The sequence below is a fragment of the Meles meles genome, chromosome 2 (genome assembly GCF_922984935.1).
Source record: "Meles meles chromosome 2, mMelMel3.1 paternal haplotype, whole genome shotgun sequence".
Classification (NCBI taxonomy): Eukaryota; Metazoa; Chordata; class Mammalia; order Carnivora; family Mustelidae; genus Meles; species Meles meles.
The window spans coordinates 177,624,666-177,640,971 of NC_060067.1; the positions used below are offsets into that span (position 1 = coordinate 177,624,666).

The 16,306-nt window shown below is 43.6% G+C and overlaps 1 protein-coding gene across 11 annotated transcripts in view; it reads right to left on the bottom strand.

Annotated features, from left to right (window-relative positions):
• Positions 1 to 16,306, bottom strand: part of UNC5D (unc-5 netrin receptor D) — a 533,873-nt gene that overhangs the window by 32,846 nt on the left and 484,721 nt on the right. For all 11 annotated transcript variants that reach the window (XM_045985620.1, XM_045985626.1, XM_045985611.1 and 8 more), the window contains 2 exons: positions 6,795 to 6,963; positions 4,931 to 5,158 (listed from right to left, as the gene is read on the bottom strand). In XM_045985620.1, coding sequence (XP_045841576.1) covers positions 4,931 to 5,158; positions 6,795 to 6,963 — 397 coding nt within the window. The remainder of the gene's footprint in view (positions 1 to 4,930; positions 5,159 to 6,794; positions 6,964 to 16,306) is intronic.

Below are 16,306 nucleotides of genomic sequence, written 5' to 3' on the forward strand. Positions count from 1 at the left end.
TTATTTCTAGATCTGTGAAGGCACAACTGGCTTCAGAGTTAAAGAAACTCCTGAGTACAAGCTTTAAAACACTCTCCAAAGGGGGCGCCTGGGTGGCTCAGTGGGTGAAAGCCTCTGCCTTCGGCTCAGGTCATGGTCTCAGGGTCCTGGGATTGAGCCCCGCATCGGGCTCTCTGCTCAAGCGGGGAGCCTGCTTCCTCCTCTCTCTCTGCCTGCCTCTCTGCCTACTTGTGATCTCTGTCAAATAAATAAATAAAAATCTTAAAAAAAAAAAAAAAACAACACTCTCCAAAAATCATAAATTATACTTAGCACAGAATTCCCAGTTATGCCCACAACCTATTGTAGTCCTTTCAGGGCTGGGCCTGGACATCTGTATTTTTAAATGCTTTTTAGATGATCCTGATGTCCAGCTGGGTTTGAGAATCAGTGATTCAAACAGCTCTGCTGAGCTAGTTCTGAGTCACTCAGTAGATGTATCTGCCCGAGCGTGAGGGCTGGTACTCACTGCTTTTTCCTATCTGCCTCCTATATGACAAGGACCTTATGTTAGAGCTCCGTTTCTATCGCTAACTTGATATCTGCATTAATTAAACTAGGAAATAGGGTCTCTGGCTAGTTTATTTCCTATAAAATGTACCCAAAGGCTATGGTTGGTGGTGGTTCTAGTCTGTCTCCCTTCTCATTTCACCCTGGGGGCTGCTAGCTCTCCAGATCCTGGAGCTGTGGCCAGGAGAAGCCTGGGCTTTGTGCCTCAGTGAGCTCTTTATGTTGATTTAATGAGACAGGCAGCAATATTCAGGTGTGCTTCAGGGATACTAAAACAGGCAGGCTGAATTTACATATTTATGAGACAAAAGTGTTTGAACTTAAGCACGTGGGTGCACACGCATGCACGTGCCCCCCCAAACACACACACAGAAATTATGTCACTGCAGTGTTTTCCTTTAAATGCTTTACATGAACAATATTTCCCAGGGTTGCATTATTGATAAACACAAGAACTACATCTGGAGGAAATCCTTTGAAATTAGATTCTAAATCCACATTAATGCCAAGTAAGTAATGAATACCGAGAGGTACTGAATAGGAGGTCTGGGAGCAATGGAGAAAAAATCTAGTTGTTTTTCCTTCTTTCTAAGATGGGGCAAGCATTTAATTCTTTGCTTTCCTTGAGTCAAGGTTTGTTTGAGCTGTGTGCGCACGCGTTTGTGTGAGACAGACACAGAAAATGAAACATGGACAGTAATAGAATCAATAGTACAACATCTTAAGATGTTACTGTTTAATAAATATACCACCATTCCTCAACCTTTGGTTTGAAGTCACCAAAGGAGATGATGTCAAACACACACAAACATACACACGCAAAATGGCCACTCTAATTATCGCAGAAACACAGAAACAGGAAGGACAAGAAGTCATGGGTTGTTCTCTTATTCTCCTCTCTGCTTCAGGCAAATTTTTATTAAAAACAAACAAACAAGGCACCTGGGTGGCTCAGTCGGTTAAGCATTTGCCATTGGCCCAGGTCATGGTCCCAGGGTTCTGGTCCTGGGATGGAGCCCTAGGTCTACCTTCCTGCTCAGCAGGGAGCCTGCTTCTCCCACTCCCTCTGCCCCACACCCCGGGTGGAGCTCTCTCTCGCTCTCAAATAAATAAGTAAAATCTTAAAAAAAAAAGAAAAAAAATATTTGAGCTGATTTAACTTCCCAGAGATAGCTGTAGCTATATTTATCAGAACAGATCTTCAAAAACCTGAATCTAAATGATCTCCTACCAAGGTGTAGGAGGTGTTTTGTTTTTGTCATTGAGAGAAACTATTATTATTGTTATTCAGATGAAAATATTATTACTATTATTCAGATGAAGTATCCCCAGAGCAAAGGGGAAGCCAGCACAGCAGCCCCTGCAGGAGGTACAGGGGAGGAGGGCAGGCCTGGAAGGAGGCAGGGTTTCTGTTCCAGTACTAAAACCCCCAGGACTACAGTTTGGTGGGACCATTACGTCACCAGACCCTCACTGGTTCTAAGAGGACAGAAGAATTGGGTCTGGAAGCTGTCCTCCTTCCAAGGTTTCCACTGAGGGGGTAGATTTTATGTCTTCTATTAGATATAACTTCGCTGAACTGTGAATGAAATGAAAGACCTCTCCATGATCTTCAACTAGGCTTCTTCCCCGATTAAGAGGACAATCCCAGCTGGGCACATATGTGTTGTGATTTCTTTGAGACACGAAAGATGCACTATAATAAACACCAGCGACTGTTGCAACCAAGATTGTGTCTGTTTCCAAATCCCAACAAACATTTTTAACACTATGATAATGGAGGTGAATTCCAGGATAGGCAATTTCAGCAGAAATGCATCTTGAAAGATGACCCATTACTCTTGATGAAGAAGTAGGGTTCCATCCGAGTTCCAGAACATGAGTCATCACTGGATATAATATTTTCAGCTCACACCACACAAGCTGGGGGAGCTAATATTAACGTGTGAAGTCTGCTAGAGGTTCAAAAAGTGAACTGTTGCTAAGGCTTTCTTAAAGTGGAACAGTTTTAATGGGTTAGTAACTATATAATTTTCCCTTCTAATTAAATACCACGTACGAAGCTGTGAAAAATGTGACATGGATGATTTGGGATGTTAAGGTGGTTTAAAGCAACCTGGGCAGAAGGCCCGGAACATGTCCACTTATTAGCAGGGTAACAATCCAGAAAGCCAGATTCTGTCAGAAACAAAACCCAGAGATGAAGACCGCAGACCGCACAGTTGTGTTCCGAAAAGCTACAGGTTATGTTTTAATCTTTCTGTGGGCCAGAAAAGTTATTCGACCAAGGCTGATGGTCTCTCACCACCCCAGGGGGAAGCATGGCCTTTGCTGCTCATGACTGCTGTCACATACATCCTGTCAATAACAAGTACAACCAAACCCAACTTTAAAATCAGCTTTATTGGACATAATAGGAGAGAGAAAGAATCACTGAGGTAAATAGATTATGACAAATGGGGTTAAGAGTATTTCTACTGGAAAACATTTCTCTAACGCAAAATTATAGGGTTTTAAGAAGTATCTCTAAAGGATGAAATAAAGATAATTTGGATTCAATTTAGAGGGAGAATACCATTTTCCCCTAGCACTGACGAAGAAGGGTATATTACCCATAGGAAAGGAGAGTGGCTTGAAAAGCTGTGTTTAGGGCCTCGTTTTCGTGACTTCCCCTGCAATTCACATTCATCTGTGAACAATTGAGCTGTGGTAGAATCTGGTAGCAATCAACAGGGAGGAAAATAGATTATCTGAAAGTCACTTAGTTTTTTCTTTAGGCAAATGTCGAACTCACTATATATAATATACATCAGCATTATTCAAAGTGAGATCAAAATGGCTATGAGGGCTGACTTCTGAGGCAGCTGTGCTAAACAGACCCTCACAGGCACACTAGTCAGCAGTGGGTTATACCCGTATGAGCCCAGAGGCTGGAAATCCTCCCAGGCCCCCCATGTTCACTCCAGTTTACTCAGCCTACAAAATCTGGCCGAGTCACTCAACATCCCACTTGAGTCATGACGCATTCAGCTGTAATAACGACCTCAACTCATTCTTTATTTTTGGTTGTCGAATGTCTGTTAATGTGTTTTATCTTGACGTTATTAGGGGTGGCGAAAACAGATTAAGGTTATCAAATAGCAATTACAGGATGACGTTTAACGACTCACATGGAAGCTCTTTCCTCTCCAAAATGGCGCTCCTCTAAAAAAAGGACCTTTTGTGAGCAGCCGTATATTCAGTGTGCCTTTCAACATGACTGATGCTACTTAAGAGATAGGGAAGGTTCGAGAACATAGGTTGGCACTGAGTCACCTTTCCTGGCTTGTGTTCAGGATTCAGGTCACTGTGTCTCCTCTATTGGTAAACATGAGTTTTCCAGCTCAGTGTCTTAAAAGCTAGTTAATGAGGAAATGCTCTGCATAATGGACTTAATGATCCAGGACTGGAATAGCAGGGATCTGGGATGAGGTGTGTCAGGAGAGCTAAGCTATTTATATTTGGGAAAGCTTACACAGGTACTTCTGCATTATCCTTGCTGCTATTAATAAACTTGCACTCTTCATGAGTAGCTAATTTAAAACGAGTCTTAACGTGATTAAAAGTACCAAAAATGGAAAAGAACCTTGAACTACCTCTGCCCTAGTAGCCCTAATTATTAATAGACTGTGTATCCAGGATATAATATGACTGCCCGCTGATAGATAGGATTTATAATTGTTGTTCCCTAAGTATAACCTTCAGCTGTTCAAGCAATTTTCTAACTGCCTTCTGCACATCAAATAACGCTTGCTGTTCCTGTGGCTCGTGCCGTTCTCCTTTCTTGACATGGCAGCCCTTTCTCTTTTGCCCTAAATGATAGACATGAAGGTTCACAGAGGGCTCTCAGAGATTGTTCTCCAATCTATTGCAATTGGGTCTCTATTTTCTGAATTCTGACTACACTTCTAAGTCAGTTTATTATAATTCAGCACACGATGTTTTCTATATGTGTTTATGTAACTTTTCTCTATTCTTTTTTTAAAGATTTTATTTATTTGAGAGAGAGAGAGGACATATGCACATGAGCAGAGAGAGGGACAGAGGGAGAAGCAGACTCCCCGCTGAGCAGGGAGACCCCCATGTGGGGCTCGATCCCAGGACCCTGAGATCATGACCTGAGCCAAAGGCAGATGCTTAACCAGCTGAGCCATCCACGCGCCCTGACTCTTCTCTATTCTTGGCTGTCATGTCCTCGACCTCAGCACATCGTTGGACATACGGTAACACACCTCTTGCTTCAAGATAGGCATCCCCAGTAAGCCAGTGATGTGGCTCCATTTTGCAGACCCCCACCAATAGAATATGACACCACAAGAAGAATTCTAGAGAAAAGGCTGACCTGAAATGCCCAAGGGGTATTGTCCACACAGTAGACTCTCAAGTTGTAATCCAGAGAGTTACAGGACATGCAGCCAAAGACCGCCACCTTGAGCTGCTTCACGGCACAGTCTGTGATTGGTTCTCCGGTGAGGGCGTATGTCCCGAAGCTGTCGAGGAGCACGTGACATGCAAAGGGGTCCAGAAGGCAGTAGCAGGATGTGGATTCATCCTCCACTGACATCACTTCCTGTGGGGAAAGGTGTAGGAAATTCTCTCAGCTTCGAAATAAGATGCGATTTAACAATGACTTTGCATGGACAGACACGATTTTTTCAGGTATTTTTACTGTCCTCATTTCCTTGATGTTAAATACTCTTTCTAGCAAAATAACTGCTTATATCAGGGACTCAAGAAATAGTTATATTCAGTGTGTTGGAATTTTATAGGTTACAACAAACCTCATTTCCAAAGTTCTCCTTTTTTCAGTTAATTTGTGCAGCACCGAATTTAAGAAAACTCTTAAATATGAACACCGACAAGCAAACTCTGTCTTGAGAAAGGTCTATTTCTGAAAATCTCCTTTCAATATCCTTAAGGTAATATTTATTTTCCTTCAAATATTTTATCCTCTTCCCACCAAATTCATTCAGGAGGGACCATTAAATAAATGGTTTTGATAAGATGTTGGAAAATATTTCACCTTCCCTGATAAGAACTTTGGTTTGTGTGACTGGTTAGGTAGAGCATAAATATAACACCATCTGGATGAAAAGCTTGTGAGGACTTGCTCCGTGGAAAAACTCAAGTGTTAAAAATCAAGGCAAAGAAACTATAATGGAAAAGAGAGCCAAATCCGGCCCCTCTATGAACCCCACGGAACTTCGTGCCCAGGAAATGTACCCCTGGCTGGACTAGGACTGAATACATAGCAGAATGCATTTCCAATAAAAAGTACAGGCTAGTTGCAGAGATAGCTGGGCAGGGTAAATGTAATCCACTGTGGCAACTGGGAATTTTCTTCTCCTAAAGAAACAAGATTTTCCTTTTTATTCCTTTTGCCTGAAGCACCTCATGGGAGGGATGATCCCAGGGCTAGCTGGAATAGGTCATTGTGTTCTAGCAAGATAATTCACCTGCTTTCATGCAAACTGACTTCAGACTGACATAAAAGGAATCCCTATCAGACAGATAAATCAGAGGTTTCACTTAAAAAATGGTAATAACAGTGCAATAGTTGCTGTGTCTGTCTCTCTTGTTGTTTCCCTCCTCATAGGCTGCCTCATTTTCTTGTCTTGTCTCTCTTCAGCTCTCCCCTTAGGCTGTTTCGCTTTCATACACTCCTATACACAAGGCAATGGACGCTCAATAATTCTCAATGCATTCATTAATTCACCAAAATATATTTAGCATATATTTAACAATTGCTCTGTTGCTGAACATTTCAACATGTTCTAATCCCTACGATGGCAGAATCAGAGAAGTTTCTTTTATGAACACACCCTGGGTGCCCGGAGCTGCCTCCCGATCTCCACAGTGGCCACAGGGAATGTCAATTCAGATGCAGACATGGTCTGGACGAAGTGAAGGTTTTATATAGGAGGAATGGGCTCGTGAGGGGATGAGTCTCTGCAGAGAATTACAACTGTATTCTTAAACCAAAGAGAAAAGTTCTGGATCCTCTCTTGCTTCTCTTTTCCATTATCATGGAAAAACACCAGCCAGAACCCTGAGGATACTGTAAAGCCCATGCCGCCAACCCTCTCAAAAAACAAGAAAATGCATACAGATTTCACAGCAGACTTGTGTTAAAAGAGGTAAATGTAAACCTATCCCATAGGTGGAAGCTAAATCCTATTTTTTAAAAAGGAAGACTAGGGTCTCACCTCCCACTTGCCCTGCTGCGTCCTCTTCTTTAAATGGATGTTCCAGTGCTCAGAACTGACGTCCGCACAGTGTGGTATGGTCAGTGCAAAGGGAGTGGTGACGATCATGTCTGGGGGGCCACAGGTGACTTCAGGACTCAGGAGCACCTCGGATCCATCGGACTGGAGGCTTTATGGTTGGGAGAGGATACAAGAAGTGTATAAAGAAGGGGGCGCATTTAAATGAGAATTTAGTTACAGACTAGGGCTTTCTTGAGGCCTCCTGGCACGACAAGTGCCCAGGGCTGGTCTGGGCAACAGCCCTTTATCCCGAATGGCTCAAGCACGAGGACTGAGTTTAGCTTAGATTTCAAAGCTAGATTTTGACACGCAAAATAACAGGTGCTTCTTCAGAAATACAGGGTGGAACAGAAGACCGCAAAGACCTGGCTGGTGTGTTATTCTCTTTGATAACATTATCTGTGACCAAAGCCGAGAGCTCTGTAGGAAGGAATGATCTGATAATCTTCCCATCAGATTCCTTCCTCCCAACAACCCATTCTACAAATATTTTTAATGCTAGTAAGTGATAAAACAAATTATTATAGAACAAAGCAACCCTTCAGACATACCCAGATTGAGTATGTCACTTTTGGTTTTGAAAACATTTGTTTTCTGCCAATGCACAAATACATAGGTTACATAGTGACAGCAGAGAAGACGGTTATAAATGTGCATAATAAAATATGTAGATACATAGCTTTCAACTCTTCATTATTTTAGTTCTAAATCTAAAGTCATTCCACCCCAACCTAGTGTGGAGACTTTTCTGTATTGTGAATTATTCACAATGGGAATGCAGAGTCATGAAATGATAAAAGGAGGTGAAATTGAACTAAAGGGAAATGATATCATTGCATGATATCTTTCAATTTCTTGTCTTTTGGTTTTAATCTCTGGCCCCAAAAGTAAGGTGGGCTGGTTTGTAGGCCAGCAGGCAATGAGAAGAGCCCACAAGTCTGCTCATTCTTCCCCAACTGCTTCTGTTTGAACAAGATAACTGATTTTGAGGGGGCCCATATTTTCACTTGTAAGAAATAGAGTGACCCAGAATATAGTCCATAAAGCCATTCAGGACTCTCGGATGAGCATGTTATATGAGCACTGCGATTGGTATTAAGACAGAAGTTTGCTCTTACACGACCTAGGAAGGGCATGTAGATAAGTCATCCCTCATCAAAAAAGCCACCCCTTGAGCAAGATAAAGATGAAATTTAGCACCCAGAGATGCCACCTCTTCCATGGTCTTGTATACACGAAATGCTTTTGTATGAGGGCATCTAACATGTTACTAGTTCCCGAGGTGCTTTTGTTGACATTGCGTGTTAGTCATGGTCCTACTCCAGCTCATTATCTGTAATTTACTGCTGCTTTTAAAGTCCAGACACAGAACTGAGCAGGAACATTTTCTCTCCACTGTATCTAAAACAGACCTGAATGTGAGTGCAGTGTCCTCCCCACTTCAGGAAGCCCTGAAGCCACAATCACAAAATCTGACCATCCACCTAGGCAACCGTAGTCCAAAGTCGACGATTCTTCCCATACAACCAGGGCGCAGGGGGACCTGAAAATAGTCTGCATCTCCCTTTAAGCAGAGCAGGCAAGCGAGGCGGGCAGGGTTGGTAAGCAGTGTATTAGCAAGTAACAAACGTGCGCGGAACAGTCTGGATACAATATACTTGAGGTTTGGGGGGGGGGGTGCAGAGAAAAATAAGGTAAAATTCCAGGGTGAGCTCTAAGCAGCAAGGGGGGGCAGCCTGTCTGTGGATGCCTGTCAGCAGCCATTAGAGAAGGTTAAGTGCGTTCCTTATCATTGCTGCTTGCAATGAATAGCAGGGATGCTTAGGAGTGACCGATGACAAGCTCTCCTAAACAAACTATTTAATTGCTTTCAGAGACTCATCCCCCTTGTTGAACATATTGTTCCAACATATGGGAATTTGGGGAATTATTTAATGCCAAATGAACTGAAATCAGCTAATTAGATGAACTCTCACACTCGTGAATAGCGAGGCTCCTTTCCGTAATAACTTCAACAGCATTAGGAAGCAGAGGCGGAGCACGGAGTGGTAGGCAGAGCGGGGAACAGGAGTTTTGCATTAAGCAGGCACTAGGCATTTCCACCAGGGCAAAGGAAGCAAATCAGAATTGACAGCTAAGCCTCCTACTGTGAAAACAGGGTCTGTGGGTTTAGGTCTCTGGTGAAGGAACAAAACTTAAATCTCTCCATTTCTTTCCCCCCCACAATTAGTAATAATTTGTCCTTCTGTGCCATCTTCTATCTGCGACAATCAGAGAGATTTACAAATATTAATTAAAGCTCTTCACACACCTGTGGATGCAGGTGTTAACAGCATAAGGTCACAGAGCAGTTCGCCAAAGCGACGAGCTGCAAAATGCCCCCTAAATTTCTGATTCGTACGCAGGCTCCTGCTCTCTGTGACTTGATGGACTTTCCTCCTCTGTATCCACTAACGGATTTTCTGGGCACACTGCTGGCTCTCGTGATGTCCCAAGTAAAGATGGGGGAAGAGGGGCATGTAGTCCAAGTGTCGTCATGGATGCAGACTTGGGACATTTGAGGAAGGAAGTCTGGGGAGAGAAGGCTTTAACTGGGCCTGGGCAAAACTGAAGATTCCCGAGGACAGTATGGATGGCATTTCAATTTTCCCAGAGCACATCTGACAAGGAAGTATTCACGCTCCTGCTAGGAGAAAATATATATATTTTTTTCTCAAATTGCTGTGAGCTACGAACAGCAGTGACTGCAAGGGCTATCCTAGAACCACCTCCAGGCCTCACACGCTCTAGTGCAGACAGAAAAATCTGGGTGTATTCGACTTTTGCTACATGTCTTTTTCCTTGTGTCTGATCTGTCTGTCCATCCATCCATCCATCCATCCATCCATCCACCCATCCAAACGCTGTACATATTTACGAACACTTAAGGATATAAAAAAGATCAATAATTAAAGAGCCAGTTCGGGTGGCCAGGGAGCTTGTGAGGCAACTGTAGGGTAACCAGGTTATGAATGCCAATTTCTGCTTCCACAGTATAGGTTCCAGGGAAATCTGCCAGCCTTGCAGAGAACCACAGAATACCCGTGGGGGGAGGGGCACTCGTAGCAGTCACAAGAGCATCTGACCTAATAATCTGGTAAGACGGGAAGACTCATGTTGCTACTTTGTTTAGAACCAGAAAGGGAAATGGAAGAGTAGCTGCAGAAGACACAAAAAGTGGGTAAAAGAACATCCCGATGTGCCACTGTGTCCTCGCTACTCCTCACAGCTCTGCCCCTGATACCATATCCCTCGTCTGACCTTTTCGGTCATGAAGACCACAGTGTGGCAGAAGGGAAAGCCCGGGCCTTTCTGAGCCTCACTTTCCTTACATGCAAAATAATGCCTCCTCTAAGACTGCTGTGAGAATTAAAGAACAACAACAACAGCACAAAAAACACCTACGATGTCCTCGGTGGGTTGAGGTTCTGCTTCTCCCAATCTCAAATGCCCATTGTCCCTGCCTTTTAAGGAGCCTTATTTTCATGGGAACTGTGCTTTCTGAAATTGCTAATTGATTCAATAAATTGTCATTTTAGCAAGATATGCTTTCACAGACATTTCCCAGCCTTAGAGATGCACACTGTTTAAGGGAATTTAAGGCACCTTGGCAATGCTTCCATTCTTACCTCCCACAGTCTGTCCTCAACTCGGCAACCAGCGGAATCCCACTGGAAATGCCAATGCATTCCCACCTCCAGGAATCCCGGCTGTTCTGCTGCTCTAGAGCGCTCCGGGCTGCCTGGAAATTTTTCGTTCGGGCAGCCCCGTGACGGGCTCCCTCGTGCCCTTCAGGTCTTTGCCCCAATGACACCTACTAGTGAGGCATTCCCTGACCATTCCCATCACCGAAGCTGATCTTTGCTTTGCTTTTTCTCCACTACACTTAACTGCCCTTTAATACACTATCCATTTACATAATTATTTACTTTTGTCTCCACAAACGAGAATAGAAGCTCTATGAGGCCAGGGAATTTATTTTCTTTTCCTGTTTGCCACTGTATCTACAATGTCTACTAGATGCCAGTTGTAAGCACTCAGAAATAGATGTTGAGAAAGACAGAGGAGTGTGCTTGAAGTAGTTCCTACTGGCCAAAAACTGGAACATTTTGAGTATCAAAGGAAAATGGTAGTATAGGGTTATAACCCATTAAATAACATAACTCGTGAGATATATGGATATTTACATGAATGAATAATGAGAAGGGGAAACTCTCCTATGTAGCAGAAGCCAAGTAATAAATGCAGAAAATCATTTGGTAACCAACCACATTGATACTTGATTCAGTCAAGAATTATTAACAGGGGGGCACCTGAGTGGCTCAGTTGGTTAAGCTCAGGTTGTGATTCTAGAACCCTGGGATTGAGCCCTGCATCGGGCTCCCTGCTCAGCAGAGAGCCTGCTTCTCCCTCTCCTTCTGCCTGCCTCTCTGCTTACTTGTGCTTTCTCTCTCTGTCAAATAAGTAAATAGAATCTTTCCAAAAAAAAAAAAAAAAGAATTATGAATAGATATTCATCCACTTGGTGGAAGTTTAGAAAATAAAAAGGAACTATTTATAGGGTTTGAAAGTATCTCCACCGCCCTCCCCCCCCAAGAGACTTACTAATTACAAAGGATAAAAGACTACTTTACAGTGGAGAACCTTGGCAGACACCTCCTAACCAAGTTATCAGAGTTAACACTGGCAGTAACGGGATGGGTGGACAGAACACGCCTCCCAATAGGACACAGTGAGAAGAACTTCACATTTGTCTCTAGTATTCCTGCCAATAATATACAACCTGAATCTAACCACAGGAAACTATCAGACAAGCCCAAATTGAGGGACACGGTGGAAGAGAACTGATCCACACTCTTAAAAAGGGTCAAGGTCATAAAATAGAGACAGACGTAGGAACTGCTCCAGATCGTAGGAGACTAAAGACTCATGGCAATAGAATGTAATGAACGGACTTGGATTTTCATTTGCCACAAAGGACATTATTCAGATAACAGGAGGAATATAAATAAAGTTTGTGGCACAGATAGTAGAAGTGTATCAATGTTAACTTCCTGATTTTGAGAATTGTGCTACGGTTATATGAGAGAATTCCTTTTCAGGATATACACACTGAAGTATCTAGGATCAAAAGTGTATCTTGTTCACAATGGTTACAGAAATATATATGTATACATGTGTGTATGTACATCTGTGTTTTATGTGTATATGCACACATATACACATGTATGGAGAGAGAAGAGCAGAATATGGCAAATCAGTAAAATGTTAACAATGCTGAATATTACTGTGGGATGGCTGGAAATTATATTCTTGCAACTTTCCCTTAAGTTATTTTTTATTTTAAGATTCTATTTTATGAGAGCGAGCGAGCACATGCGTGCAAGTGTGGGGAGTTGCAGAGGGAGAGGGAGAGAACCTCAAGTAGAATCTGTGCTGAGTGCAGAGCCCAAGGTGGGGCTCGATCTCATGGCCTGAGCTGAAGAGTTGGACACTTAACTGACTGAGCCAACGAGGTGCCCCATCCTTAAGTTTGAAGTTGTGTCAAAAATAATTTTTTTGAATGAATGAATAAATGAATGGAGACAGGAGCCCAGGGAAAAATTTCCAGACTTATAATGAAATCAGTGAGGTCACTGACTACTGCATAAAATGCGTGCTGGAGGGTGACAGGTGCTCTAGCTGGTTGTCCAAGCTTGGCCATACTAGCCACCTGGTAACGGCCATTCTGCAGCACACATGCGCACACCAATGGCAACAGAAGGTCACGCCGAACATGACCTTGTGCGACTGGGAACCTCTGTGGGTCTGGAGGTGGATCTGTGCACATTCTGCTTTTGCTCTCAGTATTTCCTCACCTGATTCTGGACTGGCCATGCGTCACTCTCCTCAAGCAAAACAACCAGCTCCGTATTTCGAGATGAGATTTTCATTGTTGTTGTTGTCTGCCATGCTGGGCTTGGTAATTACTGCTCCCGCCTTTCCTCCTCATGGTCTATATTATAGATTAATGCAGGTTTGATCACCTTTACCCGGAGTATCACTCAGGAATGCAGGCAGGAGAGTAATGACTGTTTTACTATGCCAGACCCTGGGTCGATACATAATTAAATCATATTTTAATGGAATAGACATAAAAGGCAGAGAGATGGAAGCTATACTTAGTCCTAAGATTGGAGCTCAGAAAACAAGGTAGCGCCAGCCTCCTACAGTTTCCTGCCCAAGAAGATACATAGTTTTAACTATTATTATACTTTTCCCCTTTTCATTAAAAACCTCCTATATTGACCTGAATGTGAACCTTGCTATGGATGAAAAATCGAGGTTTGGGGCTTATTCTTCCTTTTATCTTATTGGAGTCAGATACCTGTCTCATTCTGTAGCTCTGACCAGATCATTCAGCCAGACCCCAGGAAAATGACATCAGAGAACCCCCTGCAGAGAGGAGTCGCAGAGAGCCAGCTCGCTCATCAGTCAACCCCAACACCATTAGCAGGTTTCCTGAGGACTTTCATTCCATAACTGCCACATGTGAGTTAAGAAAAGGCTTTGGGGAAGGGAGATTAGGGGGGTGAGGAGCAGCAGAGCAGAGGACAAAGACAGAAGTTAAGCAAAATCTTCTCTTTATCACCGTGGATTCCTCCTTCAGGGTTTAAGTGGTCTTCAAAGTATTGAGTGGTTCAGAATTCTTTGGGCATCTTACTGAAAATGATACTTGTAGACACTGTCAGTTAAGATTTTGATTCTGGGAATGGCTAGGTGGCTCAGTCAGTTAAACGTCTGCCTTCAGCTGAGGTCACGATCCCCAGGTCCTGGGATGGCAGGGAGCCTTCTCCCTCTTCTTCTCCCTGCAGCTCTCCCTGCTTGTGTGCTCTTTCTCTCTCTCCGGCAAATAAATAAAATCTTAAAAAAAAAAAAAAAAAGATTTTGATTCTATATTTCTGGGGCAGGGCCCAGGAGCCTACTTTTTTTTTTTTTTAAACCTGTGTTCCTTACACACAAGGTAGCCCTGCTGCTAATTTGGAGAAAAACTGTGTAATTCTTGAGAAAATGGGGACTTGGTGGTCTGTCCAATGGAGAGAGGGGAGGCTTCTGAAATGGAAGTTGGAGGCTGGTCAAGGTTAAATGCTCAGTCTTAAGATCTCAGATGATGCTACTGTGGTGGAAAATAGAACCACACAGGGATTGTCCTAGATCCCCTTTCTCTGAGTCGTGTGTGATTAATAAGCAACGATGTCAGGTTGGGGGCGGGGTGATTAGCAGTAACTGGAAATAATGCTACAGCTCATCGAGCCATTATATTCCATTAGCTGGGGTGGGGAACGGAGCCGTTAGCGCAGTGGATTGCAGCAAGCAACAAGCACAATTCACTGAGGATAGAGGCATATGGCTCTACGACGAAAGGGTGTAAAGATCTGGGTCACCCGCTCGGTATTGTCTGAAATAGGATCACAGGAGGGGAGATGGCACGAGCGGGGCTGGGGCGGGAGGGGAATTATACTCATACAGGAGGGTGTATCCGAGTTTGCTGAAATGGAGCGCTACCACACTGGGAGATTAGACTGTTTGCATATATTAAACGGCTTTAGTTGACACACACATGCCTAGGTGTTTACCAATTAATATACTAAAGGAATCACAAATCATGTGTAAGCCACCAGTTCTTAGACACAATTTAAGCCTCATCTTTCATGCAGTGCTGGGCTTGTGTTCAGCTTGTTTACCAAGAGCGGCAGAATGATGGCTCATTGAGATGCTTGACGGTACAAGATGGGACGGGAGTGTGTGGGTCTATGTGGCATGCGGCTATGACAGTCTTTGTACCTACCAAGTTGCTGATGCATTTCCATCTCGAATGGGAAAAACAGACTCTTCTGGGGCAAACCTGAGTCCTATTTCTAGGATCATTGTCTTTCAGGCTGGGAAAGGACTCAAGAGTTATCAGTCCCAATACCATCTTTGTTCAGATGAGGAAACACGGGGCAGAGGGTGGGGTTGAACGACAAGCCAGAGTTGGACCTTGCTTACAACAGAGCAGGGACTAGAATCTTCTGCTACTGGTGGTGGTTGAGGGATATGTGTGGGGGCAGGCAGGGGAAGGAACCCTTGTTCTCTGGGACACATTCGCCAAACCTGGCATTTCTAAGGTCAAATGCCGGCATGAGAGTTATAAGGGTGTATTCATAGGGACTGTGTCTTAGGAAGATGGCGGACACTGAGGTACAGTGATTGCAACAGAAGCTTATGGTATTTTCCTATGATCCCTGAGCCACAGACTTAGTGGCTTAAGACAACCTAAACTTGCTATCTCGCAGTGTTGTAGGTCTCACTGGGCTAAAATGAAGGTGTCAGAGGGGCTGTGTTCCTTCTTGAGGTGATAGCGAAGAATCCATTTCCTTGCCTCTTCTAGCTTCTGGCGGTCCCTCTTCCCTCTGCCACTAGCAGAGCATCCTTACAGCTCTGTATCAGACTCTCATACTCTGCCTTCCTCTTACAAGGACTTTTCCATGAACCCCCCTGCATAACCCAGGGTAATTCCTCCCTCTCAAGGTCCTTAACCTTAATCACACCTGTGAAGTCCCCTCTGCCATGCAGCATAACATCCAGAGACTCTAGGGATTCGTGTGGACATTTTGGGGAGGGGGTGGCATTCTTCTGCCTGCTATCTGGTTTTTCATGGCGTGTTCACTTTAAAGTTAAAACCTAGAGATCCCCCTGCTTCTGCCTCCTGATCCCCTCTTGTCTCCAAGATGCCACACAACTGGACCTAGGTGTTGTTTGACCTTTGGGCATGTCCATGCTCATTTCCTGAGTGAAGCTCCCCAGCTGCATACAACTTTACGGGGTCCTGGGAAGTTCCCATTCCTTTGTCTTAAAGATGATAACCAAAGGAGTTAGGAGGTTGGTCATCTAGGTTTTTTCAAGGGCTGTGCGGATTGTCTTAGACAACATAGAGGCCAGCCTCAGTGTGGGCTGGTGTGTTCTCCTGGCATTTTTATGAGGCTATAACTAAGTGAAGTGGAAAGGATGATATATATTAAATATCTTAATAGGACAGGTTATTTCTACTTCCAGCGTGGGCAATAAAAGAGATGGCATATACAAATAAAAATAATTACAGTATGTGGTGTTCCTTTACAATGCGCAATCAAACTCATGAACCGATGACTTTCCTCTTATTGAATTAAGGCGCACCTTCCATTCAGATCTATTAACAACATTCACAAACCATTGTTATCTTGTCAATGGCATCTTTAATTAAAGACTCCTCTGGACCGTTCTAATCACTTCACATTGTGAGCTCACAGGGGCTTCCGACGTACTCTGATGAAAATGATGGCATTTTTTATTTATGCATATTTGTTTGTGGACCAAGGGGCCTTGGGGTGGGAGGAACGGTGAAGAGCGTGGTG